The 19,172-nt window shown below is 55.6% G+C and overlaps 1 protein-coding gene across 4 annotated transcripts in view; it reads right to left on the bottom strand.

Moving 5' to 3' along the window:
• Nucleotides 1-17,393, bottom strand: part of LOC117873738 (dromaiocalcin-1-like) — a 38,865-nt gene extending 21,472 nt beyond the window's left edge. The window contains exons 1-5 of one of the 4 annotated variants that reach the window (XM_034763459.1): nucleotides 17,293-17,393; nucleotides 15,365-15,459; nucleotides 13,101-13,244; nucleotides 11,854-11,968; nucleotides 8,372-8,861 (exon numbers count right to left, since the gene is read on the bottom strand). In XM_034763459.1, coding sequence (XP_034619350.1) covers nucleotides 8,794-8,861; nucleotides 11,854-11,968; nucleotides 13,101-13,244; nucleotides 15,365-15,459; nucleotides 17,293-17,359 — 489 coding nt within the window. In that variant the 5' untranslated portion in view covers nucleotides 17,360-17,393 and the 3' untranslated portion in view covers nucleotides 8,372-8,793. Of the gene's footprint in view, nucleotides 1-8,365; nucleotides 8,862-11,853; nucleotides 11,969-13,100; nucleotides 13,245-13,651; nucleotides 13,839-13,864; nucleotides 13,987-15,364; nucleotides 15,460-17,292 lie in introns of those variants that run through there. The other 3 variants (XM_034763467.1, XM_034763486.1, XM_034763476.1) reach the window with 3 other exon arrangements.
• Nucleotides 17,394-19,172: the final 1,779 nt, after the last annotated feature.

Raw genomic sequence — 19,172 nt, 5'->3', positions numbered from 1 at the left:
AGGGAGGGGCCTGTGCTGCAGCCTGCTGAGGCTCCAGGAGCATAACACAGCTGGGGGACCCTGAGCATGGGGGCTTGGCTTCCCCTCACAGCCTCCTAGTGGGTGGCCAGCCAGGGGTGTCTGCTCGGATCCGTGACAGGCCACTCGCGGTGCCCAGCGTGCTCGTCCCTCGGCCATTACTCGCTGGATCAATGCTCTGCAGGGGCCGTGCTGCGGCCCCCATGGGATGTGTGACTGGAAGTCAGGCTGGGGAGCACACAGAGAACATGGCAGGGTTAGCTAAGGGCGGGGACGTTCTGTGAGGTTCCCAGTTCCTAGTGCCACCCCCGACCGGGCAGGGGTTGTGTGGAACCATAATTACCCTCACAGAGCAGGGTCTGAATGAGGGACCCTCAGGTCCACACCAGAGCCCCCTGCCACTTGTGCCAGCGCACTCTGCCAGGCACCACACAGCTATTTGCTAGTGAGCAGTAGGATGCTGGGAGCCAGGACTCCTGGGTTTCATGCCTGGCTCTGGGAGGGGAGTGTGGGCTAGTGGCTAGAGCAGTGGTTCCAGGTGGGACAGCCAAGCCCATAGAATTGGCATACTCCAAAGTGGCTACCCAAGTGACTGAGCCTTGAGACCAGACCAGGCCCCGACCTGGCCTACCAAATTTCAAGCCATTCTGACTAGGCGTGTGGATTTTAGAGACAACGTGAATTTCAGCACTGAAGAGATACTCGGATGCAAGTTGGATGGTGGAAGAGGCTATTGCCTTCCCATCATTCCTGGCCGGCCCTGGGGCAGAGCTAGGGGTTAACCCCACTGCTCACCTTGTCCAGGCTGAAAGCTGACTGCCCATTCCCTGCCTTTAGGGAAGGGTGGGGGGAGGCTGGAGGGGGTGATGTGCATTCTGGGTGGATGCACCTGTGTTCTTGGTTGGGGGAGGGGAGCCCTTGCACGGTAACACAATGGCGTCTGTGACAATGCGGTTCTGGCGGAACCCAACTGAGAGCGCCAACTCAGGACAAATTGCTCAAACAGGGCAGTTACAGCCCAAGGTTGGGGTTTTTCCACCTTTAAGGCAAACCAAACCAGCCAGACTAAGACTTCGGTTTCATCCCACTGGCTAACCGCAAGTCTCACAAGCAATCTCCTTAGACACTCCAGTTTCCCAGTATTACCACCAGTGCCACACGTTATGGGGACAAATGGTTATGAAAACCAATACCCCAGTAAAAGAAAAAGGTTCTCCTGATCCCAAAGGACCAAGCCCCAGACCCAGGTCAATATACAAGTCAGATCTTACCCATAAATCACGCTGCTGCCAATCCTTTAGAATCTAAAATCTAAAGGTTTATTCATAAAAGGAAAAAGATAGAGATGAGAGTTAGAATTGATTAAATGGAATCAATTACATACAGTAATGGCAAAGTTCTTGGTTCAGGCTTGCAGCAGCGATGGAATAAACTGCAGGTTCAAATCAAGTCTCTGGAACATCCCCCGCTGGGATGGGTCATTCAGTCCTTTGTTCAGAGCTTCAGCTTGTAGCAAAGTTCCTCCAGAGGTAAGAAGCAGGATTGAAGACCAGATGGAGATGAGGCATCAGCCTTATATAGTCTTTTCCAGGTGTAAGAACACTTCTTTGTTCTTACTGTGGAAAATTACAGCAAAATGGAGTCTGGAGTCACATGGGCCAGTCCCTGCATACTTTGCTGAGTTACAAGGCGTATCTGCCTTCTCTCAATGGGTCCATTGTATAGCTGATGGTCCTTAATGGGCCATCAAGCAGGCTAGGCAGAGCTAATCTCAGCTTGTCTGGGATGTCACCCAGAAGCATAGCATAAGTTTGCCATACAGACAGTATAGAGCCAATATTCATAACTTCGACTACAAAACTGATACACACATATAAACAGCACAATCATAACCAGTAAACCATAACCTTGTCCTAGACACCCCATTTGACCCCCTTTATACAAGATTTGGGTGCCACTACAGGACCTTGGTTGCAACAATGATCTATATGGTCCCAGTTTATGTCAATAACGTCACAGCGTCTTGTCTACACTAGTTTGTGGAGCAGCGGCTCAGAGGAGAAGATGGGCAGCTCGACGGCCAGGTCCTCAGCTGGTGGCCAGGGAGCTCTGCTGGTTCACTGCAGTGGAGCGTCACTGACTGCGACGGCAGCGGATCAGGCCCAGGAGTTGTACAGAGACGCTCGTTCTGTTGCCTGGCTGGCTTTGGCTCTCCCCTGCTGCCTGGAGAGGCGCCGTGCTCTCATTTGCTCGCCTCTCTCATCCTTCACGTCAGGTTTTGGTCCTCAGACCCCTGGGGCCCTCTGGACACCCCGCTGCTGCTGCTGCTGGTGGTTCTTCCCTTTCACAGAAAGCACCTTCAGTGCTGCCTTAATTGACACCTCTTGAGCCATGAAGCCCCCACCCTTGGGACTGTCTGGATGTCAGATGGGAAAGTCAGATTTGCCATCCCAGAGCAGCGCCGTGACCCCGATAGCCCAGGGTCCTATCCCCTGCTCATCGTGCTCAGAACAGTCTGTCCCGCGGCCCTGCGGGGTTACGTGAGCAATGAGCATGGGACAATTCTGGAGCGGCTCGTAATGGTTTATCAACACTGTTCCCGATCACTGTGTGCAGGGATTAAGTTATTCAATAGCAGGAACGGGGGGTGGAACCCGATACACACTTCTCAGCCAACACTTCCAGGGACAATGCACACACCAGTCACTTGGAGGCCCTGCCTGACCGGTTTCCCCAGGAAGGACACAGTCCCTGTGCAGAGGAGGGATCCAAGACCAGTTAAAGAGACACTCCCTCCCTCAAGGGCTGAGGTACCCAGAGGGCTCGGTTCAGTACTGATAAGAAAGTGGCCACCGGTCCACAGCCGACCGTACTGGCAGGGCCGTTGATGCGGGGGGCGGGGAGCGGAGGAGTGGCAAAAGGGGCAGCTGCCTTGGGGCTCCAGTGGCAATTTAAAGGGTCTGGGGCTCCGGCCGCTGCTGCCGCTACCCCAGGGCTCCAGCAGTGATTTAAAGGGCCCGGGGCACAGCAGGGCACAGCAACTGTGAGTGGGGTGCAGACAAGGGACGGGCACATTAAAGGGACTTTTGGGTTGCTGGACTTAAGACCCTGAGGGGAAAAGGACACTGCCCAACTTACTTGGGGGTGGGTCTTTTTCTCATGGTTTATGTTTATGAACCCTAGGTGTGGTGTTTTCCCAAATTAATGCTGAGTTACTTCTCTCCTTTTATTAGAAGTTTTTGCTCCACTCAGACTCTGTGCTTGTGAGAGGGAAGTATTGCCTCTTAGAGGCGCCCGGGGGGTGGTGTGTGATTGTCCCAGGTCACTGGATGGGGGCTCAAGCCAGTTTTGTGTTGTATTGTCACAAAGGATCCCCTAGGTACTGAACCCGGCCCTTGTTGCTGCTAACTCTGACGGGCAGAAGAGATACATAAGCAAGCTCTCGGTGTCCTTTAGGGCTACCGCAGGCCAAGCACTGGGGATCTTTGCTGATGCTTACTAATCCTTGACTCTCAGAGTACAAGCAGCATAAAAGATACAGGGCTTGTCTACACTAGAGACTTGCATCAGCGCTGTAGTGCTTCTGGTGCAGACGCTCTAAGCCCATCGGAGAGAGTTCTCCCGTCAGCTTAATAACTCCAGCTCTGTGAGAGGCGGTGGCTACGTCAGCGGAAGAAGCTGGCCCACCGACACAGCACTGTCTACACCAGCACCTAGGTTGGTATAACTACGTTGCTCAGGGGTGTAGATTAACACCCCTGAGTGACATAGTTAAACTGAAGTAATGCCGTAGTGTAGACCAGGGCACAGTTCCTCCTGTTTAGGCCTTTTTATAACTTTCCCCCTTCTGCTTCAAGTTGAAAATTCAGCTGTTGGGTCGGGGGGAGTATTTCACCCTCGGTAATGCTCCTCTCCTGTCTGGTGATTTACAGTTACAGAGCAAACACTTAAATATTACCTTATAACGAGGGATACAGGTATTATAAGTGAGATTAATGCACGCTGCAACTTACAAGCATTTCATAAAGTCTAAGCATATTTTTATAACTCTAATAACTATTTTAACAGTACTAATACACAGGCGAGCCAGATTGGTTGCAGCTCTGTATTTGTCAGTGTTCAGTGGAGATCTAGGGGTGTTGGCATGAGCTGGCACCTGGTCTGCCAGCGTTACAGGCCCAGTAAATCAGTGTGATGGCTGGGCATCAGCATGGACATAAAGAATAAAATATGTACACATGAACATTGCAGAACTAACAGACTAACACAACACAAAGAACCTTCAATAACGACCCCTCTACCAGACAGAACTTGAAAGAGACTAGCTGCAGATTTATGTGAATTCAGAGAATGCCATTACCTGGTTGTCATGGACTATTTTTCCAGATATATAGAAATAATGTACTTGAAAGACATAACATGTTGCAATGTTATCAAGAAAGTCAAGTGCACTTTTGCTCACTTTGGCATTCCAGAACAAACAGTGACAGACAACGGACCACAATTCACTACAGCAGAATTTAAGTCCTTCTGAACAAAATATGATTGTGATCACATTCCTAGCAGCCCGCATTACCCACAAGCGACTGGAGAGGCTGAGAGAGCCGTACAGACGGACAAGAAAATCCCACAGCAGGAAGATCCATTCCTTGCTCCTCTGAGCTACAGATCAACACCAATAGCAGGTACTGGCTGTAGCCCGCACAGCTCCCGATGGGAAGACAACTCAGAACTACCTTTCCAACTTTGGAAAAGAACCTGTCTCCAAAGTGGGCAGACATGGGGGCAGTGGCCAGATTGGATGAAAAGGCTAGAAAAGCATATGAACACTTTTACAACTGTCATAAATATAAAGAAAGGGGTAGCATAAAATCCTTCCTTGGCAGCTGTACTGAATCGCTTTACCTGTAAGGGGATAAGTAGCTCAAATCACCTAGTTGGCAACTGACCAGAAGGACCAATGAGGAAAGAAGATACTTTCAAATCTGGGGGGTGGGAGGTGGCTCTCTTTGTTTGTTCCCTCTCCGGACGGAGGGAGAGACCAAGCAGGTACAACATCTCCTGAAAACATACCTGGAATGATCCATCTAAAATTACAGAAATTGTAAGTAAGGCAAGGAAATGCATTAGGTTATCTTTTGTTTTGGCTTGTGAATTTTCCTATGCTACACAGGTAGTTTTATTCCTGTTTTTGTAACTGTGAAGCTGAATCCAGAGGGGGGAATCCTCTGTGTTTTAAATCATTTCATTACCCTGTAAAGTTACCTTCCATCCTGATTTTGCAGGTGTGATTCTTTTACTTTTTCTTTATAATAAAGTTCTTTTAAGAACCTGATTAATTTTCAGTGTCCTAAAGACAAAGGGTCTGGTCTGTGCTCACATTGCTACCAACTGGTTGTTATATTATTCTCAAGCCTCCCCAGGAAAGGGGGTGAAGGGGTTTGGGGGGATATTTTGGGGGGATAGGGATTCCAAGTGACCCTCCCCTGAATTTTTGTGTAAAACACTTGGTGGTGGCAGCAAGGACAAGGAAAGCAATTGTGTGTTGGGGAAGTTTTAACACAAGCTGGTAAAATAAAAGCTTAGGGAGTCTTTCATGCGGGTCCCCACATCTGTACCCCAAGGTTCAGAGTGGGGTGGGGGAAACCCTGACACAGCTGTATCTGATGAATATGTAAACAGAGCAGGAGCAACCTGTATTTCCATAAACACACCGATAGTCTCTTCCCCTCCCAGCTAGCTGTCAGGGAAGTATTCATTCAGACCCTGCTTACAATAAAAAGGTCTTCAGTGGCTGATTTCTTTTCTCCCCGTGAAAATCCTTCTCCTGCCACCTGGAGCCGTGCATCCCATGTCCCTGTCCCGCACAGAAACACTCTGTCAGATGTGGGGGGGACGCGCCATCAGTACTGATGGGATAGGGCAAGCTCTGGGACATTCAGGGCAACCCCCTGACCTGAACCCTGAAATAGGGGTGTGACGTTATTGATATAATCTGGGACCATATAGATCATTGTTGCAACCAAGGTCCTGTAGTGGCACGCAAATCTTGTATAAAAGGGGTCAAATGGGGTGCCTAAGACAAGGTTATGGTTTACTGGTTATGATTATGCTGTCTATATGTGTGTATCACTTTTGTAGTTGAAGTTATGAATATTGGCTCTATACTGTCTGTATTTCAAACTTATGCTATGCTGCTGGATGACATCCCAGACAAACTGGTGTTAGCTCTGCCTAGCCTGCTTGATGGCCCATTAAGGACCATCAGCTATACAATGGACCCATTGAGAGAAGGCAGATACGCCTTGTAACTCAGCAAAGTATGCAGGGACTGGCCCATGTGACTCCAGACTCCATTTTGCTGTAATTTTCCACAGTAAGAACAAAGAGGTGTTCTTACACCTGGAAAAGACTATATAAGGCTGATGCCTCATCTCCATCTTGTCTTCAATCCTGCTTCTTACCTCTGGAGGGACTTTGCTACAAACTGAAGCTCTGAACAAAGGACTGAGGACCCATCCCAGCGGGGGATGTTCCAGAGACTTGATTTGAACCTGCAGTTTATTCCATCGCTGCTGCAAGCCTGAACCAAGAACTTTGCCATTACTGTATGTAATTGATTCCATTTAACCAATTCTAACTCTCATCTCTATCTTTTTCCTTTTATGAATAAACCTTTAGATTTTAGATTCTAAAGGATTGGCAGCAGCGTGATTTGCGGGTAGATCTGATTTGTATATTGACCTGAGTCTGGGGCTTGGTCCTTTGGGATCAGGAGAACCTTTTTCTTTTACTGGGGTATTGGTTTTCATAACCATTTGTCCCCATAACGAGTGGCACTGGTGGTAATACTGGGAAACTGGGGTGTCTAAGGAGATTGCTTGTGAGACTTGCGGTTAGCCAGGGGGTGAGACCGAAGTCCTCCTAGTCTGGCTGGTTTGGTTTGCCTTAGGGGTGGAAAACCCCAGCCTTGGGCTGTAACTGCCCTGTTTTAGCAATTTGTCCTGAGTTGGCGCTCTCAGTTGGGTTCCGCCAGAACCGCATTGTCACAGGGGGGTTCCCTCCCACCCAGAGACCACCGATGCCAGCCGATAGCGGGGGGGGGGTGGGCAGAGTGAGGCCAGCCGGCTTCAGCAGCGTTACTGAGCATGCACAGTACAAGCCAAGCGGCAAATCGGGGGAGGAGTATGTGACCCTGCTCGCCCCCCTCACACTCATCGCCTGCAGCAGCGTGACTCCAGTAGCAGCAGGGGGCCGGGGCACCCCCAGAAATGAAATATTGGTACTAAAATCTCCTCAGATTTGCCCCAGTCCCTGTAATAATCAGACACTGATAGAAAGTCTCAAGTTCACCCCCATTTCTCTGTAGTTAGTGAATGAGACCCCCCCAACACCCTCCGTTATGGAGGAAGCCTGTTGCCCTGACTCGTTACCCCAGTTGGCGGGCGGCAGGGAGGTTAAAACTCCCCCCGGATCAACGTTCTCACCTCAGCGCCCCGGCAGGTCTCCGGAGGGGACGTGAAGAGCCACGTTCCCCACCGAGGCTGCCCAGCCCGTTTATCTCGTCCCAGCTGCTGCATCGTCACCCCCCCCCCCCCCCCCAACTGTGCTGCCCCCCAGCCGCCAATCACCTCCCCACCCCCACCCCCAGGCTGTCCCAGAACCTTCCGGCTCCATCCCCCTTCCTGCCCTGCTAACAGCAGCACCCCCCAGGGCTCCCTGCTGCCAGTGTGAATGGAGGGGGGCCCATCCCTTCCTTTAGCACTGATGGTCTGCAGACCCCTCCGGTTTTACCTCCTTCTCTCCCTTTTAAACTGCAGCAACTTCTGCTTCTGGAGGGAAAGCGTCTCCTTCAGGCATTACTGCCGAGGGAGTGGGGCAGGGATGGGTGCATACAAACGCCCTTTCAGCATCCCCCCCAAAGATCTGGGGATCCAATTGTTTACCCCTTTATGTCAATAAAACTCCCCCAGCCCCCTAGATGGGTACGTCTGCCATCGACCCACCCCCAGCTGCGTCCGGCTCCATTCTCCCCAGGGCTCCCTGCTGTGTGTCGGAATGGCAGCTGGGGGCACATCCCCCCTTTCTCTCCCCATCAGACTGGCATTCAGCCCCCCAGATTCTGCCCCCTTTCTAGGAGCCGCGTCCCCTGGTTTGGGAGGGAAACTGCTGTACTCAGCTCCCACAGCCGTCAGCCTGCCCAGGGCCAAAGGTGACACTCGCTGAGTGACAGAGGCCTGAAGCGTTAACAGAAACATCGGGAGAATATAGATATAAAATCCCTGGGGAGTTGAGCCCTTCCCCCCAGCCCCAGTGTCAAACGTTGGTGAAAAATCATAATCTTCTCCTCCGACGTTGCCATTTCTATTGATTTCTTGACTCTCACTGAAAGCCCCCCGCTTGACCTTTTCTCTCTCTAGTTGTCAGACTTCGAACAAATCCCTCCGATTGCGCCTCTCCCTTTCTGATTATTAAACCCGGCTGTAAAATCCCCTCGGATTTCCCCTCTTTATTCTCTGCAGCAGGAACAGCAAATACAGTCAGTCCGTGCTATTTCTGGTTTATTATTGCTTCAGATGCTGAGAAGAGCAGAGCGTGGGTGCGACAGGGAGAGAAGGGGCAGAGCACTGCGGGAGTGACACAGCGTAACACAGCGATGCTTTGCAGAAGGGACTTTGCAGCTGGGGACACAGGATCTGGTCTCCCCGGGGAGCCGGAGGGACCCGATTCACTCACAGCCCAGGGGAGCCCCCAGGGCCAGGCGAGCTGCCTCCCCTAAGGCCTGTACTTGCAGACAAACGGATTTCTATCGTTACAGGAGTCGTTGTCCCAAGTCATGAAACCTAGAAAGAAAAATAGAAATGACCTGTGGGGTGGGGCAGGCTGGGACGTTCCTGCTAGGGTGACCAGGTGTCCGGGTTTCGACCGGAACACCCACTTGAAAAGGGACCCTGGTGGCTCCGGTCAGCACTGCCAACCGGGCCGCTAAAAGTCCAGGTCGGTGGTGCTGCGTCACTAAGGCAGGCTAGTCCCTACCTGTCCTGGCTCCGCGCTGCGCCCCAGAAGCGGCCAGCAGCAGGTCTGGCTCCTAGGTTGGGGGGCCACGAGACTCCACGCGCTGCCCCTGCCCTGAGCACCGGCTCCGCACTCCCATTGCCCGTGCCCCAACCTCCGAGCTCCAACTCCCTACCCCAGGCCTGAGCAACCCCCAAACCCGGAGCCCCCTCCTGTACCCCAAACCCCTCCTCCCCAGCCCCACCCCAGAGCCTGCACCCCCAGCCAGCCCTCACCCCCCTGCATGCCAATCCCCTGCCCCAGGCTCGAGCCCCCTCCTGCACCCCAAACTCTTCATCCCCAGCCTCACCCCAGAGTCCGCACTCCCAGCCAGAGCCCTCCCCCCCTCACCCCCTCCCACACCCCAATCTCCTGCCCCAGCCCAGTGAAAGTGAGTGACGGTGGGGGACAGTGAGCCACCAAGGGTTGGGGGATGTAGTGAGCAGGGGGTAGGACCTCTGGGAAGGGGTGGGGCTAGAGTGTTTGGTTTTGTGCGACTAGAAAGTTGGCTACCCTATCAGTCCCTGTCCATACTGTGACCCCTCCCCTGGCCCGTTCCGTGCCCCTCAGAGAAGATCCCAGCTCCTGTGCACTGCCCCTAGGAAGAGGAGGGGGACATGGAGCCCTGAGTGCCCCAGATGAGGACAGTTCTGAGACCCATCCCACAAAGAGATGCTGAGGCTCAGTGTGAAAGGGGAGAGGCCTGGTCCATGTTCTACTGCTCCTACTTCCCCCACCCCACGTGCCCCCCACCCCAGCCAGAGGGCAAAGGAGAGAGCGAGAGCCCTGCCCCAGAACTGGGGGCACCCGCTCAGGAACTGGGCTGCTGCCTCCCTCCCTGCTGAGTGAGCTGCCCCACAGCCAGGCCCCTCCATGCCCTGCCCCCTGGGTCTGGCTACACCCATGGGAACATCTGTCCCAGGCAGGGCTCAGCCGCCGTGCAGAGGGGAAGTTACCTGTCAGCTCTGTGCTCTTGGGGAACCAGGGCGCAGTATCCAGCCTGTCTGACTCACGAAAGACCTTCCCACCCACCCCCCACCTCAGCCTCTGCTTGAACCAAAGCTGATCAGAAGAAAGACTCACAAAAAGCAACAAAAAGGTTGTGGGAGAAACACCTAAACCCCTCTGGACAAGGATTAAGGAAACTCCCCTAGCCTCATTTGCATCGGAGATGGGACTGTGGGGCATCTCCATTAGCACACAGAATGGAGAACAGAGATTCCCAGGCAAGAACCGCACAGAACTCTGGGACCAGAAAAGCAGGGAAGCACTGCATGATGGGAGAGCTCTGCTCCAGATGTTAAGAAACCCACACCTGCACCCACCCAGCTCAGCAGTTTTCAGACCAATTCCAGTAATAAATCCTTTATTGATATCCAAAATACTGAAGCTGCCCAATTGCATTGTGAGCTCCCTGGAAGGAACACCGCCCATAGCCAGGAATGAGCAGTTCCTATTGTCTAGCCTGAACAAAACAATGTTGGGATACTCCCTTGAGCCATCAGTTTACCCGCAAACAAATCTAGTGTTCTCCTTTGAACCATTGTTGTTTCCCTACGAAAACCCCGACCCACGCTCAAGAAGTGCTCTGATGCCTGGACCCAAGCTCTGCATCAGTTCCACTGGGACTCCATCTTCTCCTGACTGATCGTGCTGGGGGCTCTGCCTGTCTCCAGCACTCTGGACCCTGAGCTACCACCACCTGGGACCCCTGATCGATTCAAGCTTTACGGAGTGGTGAGAACCTAACTCTCTCTCTCGGTGGAGCCTTCTGACCCCGACTTGTGTGATCACTTATAGTTTTCTAAACCTGACTTTTGTAATCAAATTTAAGTTAGATTTAATATTGTAACTGGTTTGTTTGTTTGTTTGGCTTCCCTATGGTAATTACCTGGCAACAAATAACTTTCATGGTTAAGCTGGTTGCCACTCTCTCTCTCTCCCCCGGGGGATGTTTTTTGGCTTCCCCATTCACTCTGCAGCAACGCTCCTTGTACCTAAGCTAAAGATCCCGGCAGTGCCCAAAAATCCTGTGGGGTTTGCTCATCCAGTGGGTCACGACCAGAACAATTATAACATGAATGTGGGGATAGGGACATATGAGGGTGGCAGATTGAAAGTGCTGCTCTACCCAGCCTGCTGGGTCCAGGGGCATTCAAGGGGTCAGCTTGGGAGTGCTGATTAACCTGGTCTACTCAGACTTGCTCTGTTTGTCTGATTCTGGGTCTGGAAGAACCCAGCCCTGGGGAACCTAGATCCTGCAGGATAGCCCCACTGGGAGGAGACTTGCAGCAGGGAGTAGAGCTCCATATGAGAGCAATACAATAGAGATATCCTATCTCATAGAGCTGGAAGGGACCCCCCCAAAGGTCATTGAGTCCAGCCCCCTGCCTTCACTAGCAGGACCACTGATTTTACCCTAGGTCCCTAAGTGGCACCCTCAAGGATTGAACTTCCAACCCTGGGTTTAGCAGGCCAATGCGCAAACCACTGAGCTATCCCTCCCCCCACAAGTGATGCAAGCAGAACATTGATAGAATTACAGCCCCCCCGCCCCTAATAAATGAGCGCACCCCAAAGTAACGGGCAAATCTGGTAACAGGCTGTGTCCCGGCCCCAGGAGTCAGTGTTACCGGCCTGCTGTGCGCGGAGCGGCACGTTTCTCCCTCAGATCCCAACAACCCACACAGGGCTGGATGGGAGAGAGTGAGTGAGCAGGGTCCCCAAAGCACCGGGTCAGCGTCTCCCTCGTTGGCACGTGGCTCTGAGCCTCTTGCTTACCTGTGTCTTCCTCCAGCACCGCACAGTGCTCCCCCTTCAGGGAATAGTAGCTTTTCTGCTTCTCCCAAGCACTGTAGTCCACTGTGGAGCCATCAACCCAGGACCAGCTTTGCCTCTGCAACACCGGGCAAGAGGAGACCACAGGGACATGCTTTTTATAGAAACTAAGATTAGCTAGAGAAGGATCCGGGTGAGACAGGGGAGGGCCCTGGGCAGGGCTGGCAGGAGAGGCCAACTGAGGGTCATGGACGCTAGAGACCCTGATGGAGCCAACACTTAACTGCTGTGACAGGCTGAGCTAGGACTTATCAGAGTGTGGAGCTTGTTCTGTGCCCCGGGCGGAAGGATTAGCACTGAGTTTGGCCTAATTTGGGCTTGCCCAGGGGCCGTGTATTGTGCTGCCTTCCAAATAGTTGCCCGGCCTGGGAAAGGCATCTGACACCCCACTGAGGGACCATCTCTAGAAGCAATGAAGATTGCCATGGGTCCATCAGTGGCCACTGACTCTGAACTATTGGCCCATGTCTATGGAGCAATAGATGTCCTACACTGGGGCCTGCCAAGGGGAGGGCAGCATGACCTGGCGGGGTGAGCTGAGGGGGTGAGCACCTGGCTCAGAGACAGGGGAGCTGTTTAAAAGCGAGGTCCTGCTCCAAGCAGGGAGCCAGCCATCAGCACACGCAACAAGGACTCGCAGGAGAGACTCTGCCCAGCCTGAAACGCTGACGAATCTTGGGATTTGTCTACACCTAAAACCCTGCAGCTGCCCCGCGGTAGCGATTCAGTGAAGACGCTGCCTATGCCGACAGGACAGGTTCTGCCCTCCGCGCAGTGAACCCAGCTCCCCGAGAGGCCGTAGCTAGGTCAAGGGGGGGATTCTCCCGGCAACCTAGCACTGTCTACACCAGGGGTAGGTCGGTTTAACTGCCTCGCTCCGGAGGTGGATTTTCACCCCCCCGAGTGATGTAGTTACACCAACCTAATTTCCTTGTGTAGACCAGGCCTCAGCCTCACCGCGGGGTTAGCGCCAACCAGGGGAGGGGCCATTTGAGGACTCCAGCTGGGAATGGTGACTAGACCCTACCCAGCTCCAGCTGGCTTGGATGCACCTGGAACCCAGCGGCTGGGTCAGCTCACAACAGACTGGGGAGCGCACACAGAGGGACTGGGTCAGTTTGTAACAACCACAGTAGCTGCACTTAGCAGAAAAGCAGACTTCAGAGCCAGCGTGGGTGCCGGGCACTCACCCGGACAGGGATGTAGAGTCCGATCCAGACATCGTCGTCGTCATGGCGCTGAGAGCGGGTGATGAAACCAGCGACTGCATCGTGCTCCTCCTCGCTGTGAATGGAGGCGAGATGGGCCCCGCTGCCGAACCTCTGACACCGAGCCTGTGACAAGGACAAGGCCAGTTCCCTCCATTGCTCCCGCTGCTGACGGCAGCCTGCCTCCCCCGGGCAGCACCCCGAGCAGCAAGGGCTGTGAGGGGAGAGAGCCTCCAGCCCTAGTGCATGGCCTGCCCCCTTGCACCCCACACTGCAGAAATACTCCAGGGCCAAACCCCTCCTGACCTCACCTGACACAATGCACAGCACCACCCCTCGGAGGGGACTTCTGTCCCTGAACTTTACTCTCAGGCTGGACCTTAACCTGGACCTTTAGCAGCCCCAAGCCAGTACCTTATTCCAGCCTGCAGCATTGTGGGAGCCAGAGACACAGGAGAGAACATGCCCCCGCCCCCGGGCCCCATCAGCCACCTGGGTAGGCAGCTGAGGGGGCTGGTTCCCTATTTCCTCACCCCCATGTTCACTCCCCCAGCCCCAGGGTCAGGTGTGAGGCCTTTGTCTGCAGCCAAATTAGGGAGCAGCATCAACGAGCTAAGAAGCAGAAAGTCACTTCCTCCGGTTCCCGCGAAATGACATGAAAACCATGTCCTATCCGGCTGTTGAGAGGCTCCATGCGAACAGCTCCCCCCGTCTCCAGAGAAAGAAACAGATCGGGAGGTGCTTACAGAAAACTTGCTTTGATAGCATCTGGTCTGGCAAGGAGTCAGTATCAACAGTTGTGGTTGTGAAACCCTCATTTCTTTACTTCCCTATTGTTTAGCTGTCCCGTCTCTGTCTGGCTCGCCGGTTGTTTCGGGCTGTTACATAACTCATTTTGTTGGGTGTAAATCAACTAAGGCGGTGGGCCCTGATTGGTTAAGGGATTGGTTTACAATATGTTAGGATTGGTTAGAGAATTGCTTAGTAAAATTGTAGTAAAATGATTGGTCCAGGTACAGCTAAGCAGGACTCAAGTTTCACGATATAAACTGGGGTCCAAGAGGAAGTTCTTTGGAACCAACTCCAGGACCCAGCCCCAAAGATCAGAGCGGCCAGACCCCAACACTCTGCCAATGACACCCTGCAGAAACTGGGGTTCCCCGGGTGGACCTGATCCTGACTGGCCTCCAGAAAAATTCATCTTTCTTATTGGGAGTGGGGAGCACTGTAGGCTTAGCGTGTGCCGTCTGTTTGGGTGATTGTTAATAAATAGAAGTTAAGTAGGATGTTACTGGGTAAGGCTCTTTCACTGGGAAAAGACCCCACAAACCCACAAAAGATTATGCCCCGAGTCAATCGTTATATCGTGAAACTTGAGTCCTGCTTAGCTGTACCAGGGAAAGGGTGTTTACCAGAGCCCACGGGGGGGTAAAGTTAGGTGCCTTTCGCCTGGAGCCCTAGGACTGGGTAGAGGCGGGATGTCCTAGAGTGTGCAGGCACCAAATTTAGGGTAAAGTTGGGTGCCTTATACCCGGAGCCTTAGGAACTAGAAAAGGGTCAGGGGTGCCTAGATTAGCAGGGTTACGCCTTGAGCCCACGGAAGGGTAAAGGCGGGTGCCCTAGAGTGTGTGAAATAGAGAATTTTGTGGGGGTAACACCAGCACCGTGCAGAGCAGAACACAGCACCCCAATCAGGAGTCGCAGAAGCTGCCTAAAAGTGGGGGAGCCACCAGTGCCCAAACCATGGCCCTGCCAGCACCCCGTCCCTTCCTCCTGAGGCCCCGCCCCCATTCCACCCCTTCTCCCCAAGCCTCTGCCCTCACACCACCCTTTCCCCCAAGGCCCCACTCCTGCACCATCTCTTCCCCCAAGGCCCTGCCCCCACGCTGCCTCTTTCCCTAGGACCCCGGCCCCGATCATTCCTCCCCACCCCTCCCCCCCCCACTCAACCTTATGGCCAATAAAAGTGATGGGGCCACGGTTAGACACCCCGACCCCTCATTAGCTACAGCTCATCTGAAGCATGTTGGAGCTGGAGGAGATCAAGGGGCAACATGCTATTTGGGCAGGATGGTTCCCTCCGCAGCCTGTTCCCCAGGCCTCTCCAGCCCAAATCAAAACTCCCACCCCTCCCCGGGAGCCAGTCCCCCGGCCGAGCCCAATTCTTCCTCTGCTCGGTTCCCCCCATTCCAGGAGCCCCTCAGCGCTGCCACTCCCCAGCCGCGGCCACAAGAGGAGCCTCTTACCTTAGCCCTCTCCCAGCTCAGCTGTTCGGGGAAGTATCCATAGCATTCATCTTGGAAGGAGAACCAGCCCCTGGGACAGGGCCCAGCCTGTGCCCCTGCAGAGAGGGGGCCGGTGGTGGGGGGAATGGTGGGGACAGGACATCGTGGTTAGACCCCACAACGGCAGAACGGGGCCCCTGGGACCCAGCCCTGAGCAGGGATCCCAGCCGGGCAGGGTCTCTGGGTTTGCATGGGGCCTGGTGCCTTTCCCCAGGGCTCCCTGGGGCAGGGAAGGAGCAGTGCACTGTGGGGGGGTTGACAGCCCCCTGGACTCCCAGCCCCGAGATGGGTAACTACAACCCCTGCCCCCTCCCCCCAGCAAGGCTGAGCTCCCTGGGCCGTACCGGAGAGTGGGACGGAGAACCTGGCAGGGAGGGGACGAGCCGAGTGAAGATGGGGGTCGGGGGAGCCCTGGGGCGACACAGGAGGAACATGGGAGCAGGGATCATAGTTCCAAAGGGAGGGCCGGCGAAGGGCCCGGGCAGGAGGCGAGAGCGGAGTCCGGGGGGTGGGAGTGGGTGGGGTATTCAGACGGGGAAACTGGAGTGGTCTGTGGGGCTGCCCTGTGCCTTGCATCTAGCATCTTGCATGGCACCAGGGGCGCAACCACAAGTTTTCTAAGGCGGGGGCCCAGGTCACCTGCCCGGCTGCCCCAAATGTGCGTGGCGTGGCATGCCAAGCCGGTGTACGGGGTCCCAACGCCACTCACACCCTGGCAGTGGGGAAGGGGCTCTGCGGTTACGCCATCCCGCTGGGGTCAAGGGCCAAGCTCCCTGGCCTCCTCCCTCACTGTGGCACCTTTGCCACATACCTGCAGCCCACCCTCAGCCTCCGGCACCCAGCTGAGCTGTGGGGGAAGCTGCAGCTCCCTCTAGGGCTGCTCCAGGCCACGGAGAGCCCAGTGCACGTCTGCCCCCTCCGGCTGGGCCGGGCCCACCTGGGGAGCAGCTGCAGCCATGAGAGGCCGGGAGGAAGCAGCAGCAGCAGGTGTCTGCCTGGTGCGGATAGGAAGTGGGGGGCTCCCCCAGACCAAGAGCCTCAGCCAGACCCTGCCCCCCAAGATACCCCAGTGACCAGCCCCCAACTCTCACCCAGCACCCCAGCTCCCAGCGACCTCAGAAACCTCCCAAAACCGTCTACTTAGGGGGTCTTCCAGAGCCCCACTGTCACGCCCCCTGCCCACCCCAGCACCCAATCCAGCCTGTACCCCAAACCTGCCCCGTTCTGGGCAGCTCCATGCCCTGCCCTCTCACTGCTTGGGGAAGGGTTTAGTGACCACAGCCTGGGTGGGCTCATGCAAATAGCTCTCTGAGTAATGACACGGGGAACTGGAACTGCTCAAACCTTGGCAGCTCTTGTGAAAAGAGGAGAGAGATTGTGTGCAAGCGCCCGGGGCAGGGGGCACAGCAGGACAGGGTGGGGCGGAGTCCCAGCGGGGGGAGGGAATGGGACAGTCTGGAGGAGAAAGGCACAGTGTGCCGGGAATGGGGCAGCCCAGCCCGGATCAGAGGCCGGATGTGGGAGAAGCTGGGGTTGGAGTGGAGCCATGACCAGCCCTTGGAGAGGGACCCTGTGGGGACACGGCCGGCCAGTGGGAGGGGAACACGGGAGGGTGGGATGGGAGCCTGGAGCTGACAGGAGCTGAGCGCCCGTTGCCCAGGGACTGGTATCACCCAATCCTCATGGGAAGAGCCGACCCTGGGGGGCATTTCATCCACCTTCTCTCACCCGCTCCCTGGGGAGGGGCTGCAGGGACTGGGCTCCCCCCAGGGCAGTGAACCTCATCAGCAGGAGATGGGCAGTGGCTCTGGGAGCGACGAGGGAAATTAATTCACTTCCCAATTCCCACCCCCCGGGGCTCCAGCTCCGAGGGCCGGGCAGGGACTCACCTTCCAGCGAGGGGTTAAAGATCAGGCAGCCTAGGAGGCAGAGGCTGAAGTAGGCGACTGGCCCCATCTTCTCACTTCCCCTGGGGAGAAAACACACCAGGGAGATGGGGCCATGAGAGCCCGAGACACCCTGGGAGTGACCCCACACTGCCGTGGGGCATTTCCCAGGGGAGGCGCTTCGGAGCCGGGCTGTTTGCTAAGGGCCTGGCTGGGCTGGAAGGGTCCCTGTGAATTAGGGGAGCTGTGTGTGGGCCCCCTCCCTGGGCAATCCCTGCCCCTCCTCTCCAGCCACGCAGGGCAGGGCAGGGGCGCGGGGAGCAGAGCCCCAGGGAGAGGACGCTCAGCACCGACACATGGGGACGGGGTGCCGGGGACGCGCTGTGGGGGAAGGGGTGGGACAGAGACGGCCCCAGGGACTCACACAGGGCAAGTCCAGCCATGAGGCCCCGTCACAGGGCTCAGATGCCACTGAGTGCCCGGCACCCAGGGAGGAGGGAGAAGGGCCGGGAGGGGGCAGGGACTCACCTGTCCGTCTGTCCGTCTGTCTGGGCGGCTGGTCTGGAGCGATGAGGATCGGAGCTCAGCCTGAGCAGAGCGCTGGCTCTCCGGGGTATTTATAGACCTACTGGGGGCACGAGGGGGGGGGAGAAGGGAGGGGGGCAGGATGCTGAACATGCAAATCAGCCCAGCTGGCAAATACAAGGATCCCAGCCCAGAGCAAACAGAGACTCTGGGACCCGCCCGTCAGCTGAGCTGGACCATCAGGAAGCCTTAGTTAGGATGAGATCAAAGGCAGAGGCATTGGGTAACGGCCCGTCCTGGGCCTCTGCACGAACCTGAGTCCTCCCCCCGCCCATCACTGCCGTCTCCCTCGGCCGGGCTGCAGCTGGCTCTCTGCCATCCCGGCGTTCAGGGAGGATCAGCCCGGGGCGCTGTAGCCCAGTCTCCTGTCTCCAGCAGTGGCCAGGACCCGCTGCCTCATGGGACGGGGCAAGAATCCCAGCAGGGGCAGCGAGGGGATAACCTGCCTGACCCCCAGTGCTCAGCACCAGCTCACGCCCTGAAGCAGGGGGGTTTATAGCCCAGCCTGAGCTCTGGGGTAGTTTTATCCTCACGGTTAGAGCTCTGCCTGTTCCTGTTCTCCACCTAAATGTCGAGTCATTTTCTGAATCCTGCTGAACTGCTGACCTCAATAATATATTGTGGCAGTGAGTTCCACAGTCTAATCACGCTGTGTGGGGAAAGAATTTTCTTTCTGGTGCCTTTCAGTATTGGACTGTTCCCGTGTTCTTGTGCTAGGAGATGGGCTGAACCGACATGCCCGATCTCCCTTCCCTCGAGCAGTCGTGATTCTCCCCCTTTAGCATGTCCTGTCACAGCACTGAGCTTGGCCTGCACCAATCCAGCCACCCTGCCTGTTCTCCCCAGGGCGCAGGGCTCAGGCAGTGACACAGGCCTTGTGTGGGGCGCCGGCCTCGGACGGGAGAGCCCTGAGCTGTGGAGCGATCGTGGCTCCAGGAATACCTGCAGAGTCCCTATAAAAAGGGACACCAAGCACAACCCTGGCCCCTGCGGCCTGCATCCCACCCCATCCTGCTTCCCTGGACACACACCCCCGACCTCCTACGGAGCCGATCTGGACCGACGGAGACTGGGAACGTGGGATTCCCCTGAAAGCCTCACAGCCATAAGTCAGCCAGACCCCTAAATGAGCCAGCCCGGGCCAGTCAACCCCCCGGGAAGAGCCAAACCAACCCGCTCAGACCCCACGGCCTGTCTGCAGCAGACAAATGTGCACTGATGTCACGACTTCCCCCAGGCACCCCGGAGAGACCCCCTACGGCAGCCATGGGGCACAGCTGGGGCTCACTGGTATAGGC

The sequence above is a fragment of the Trachemys scripta genome, chromosome 1 (genome assembly GCF_013100865.1).
Source record: "Trachemys scripta elegans isolate TJP31775 chromosome 1, CAS_Tse_1.0, whole genome shotgun sequence".
NCBI lineage: Eukaryota > Metazoa > Chordata > Testudines > Emydidae > Trachemys > Trachemys scripta.
Note: the sequence above shows the minus strand (reverse complement) of the source record. Positions and strands in the feature narration are given on the sequence as shown.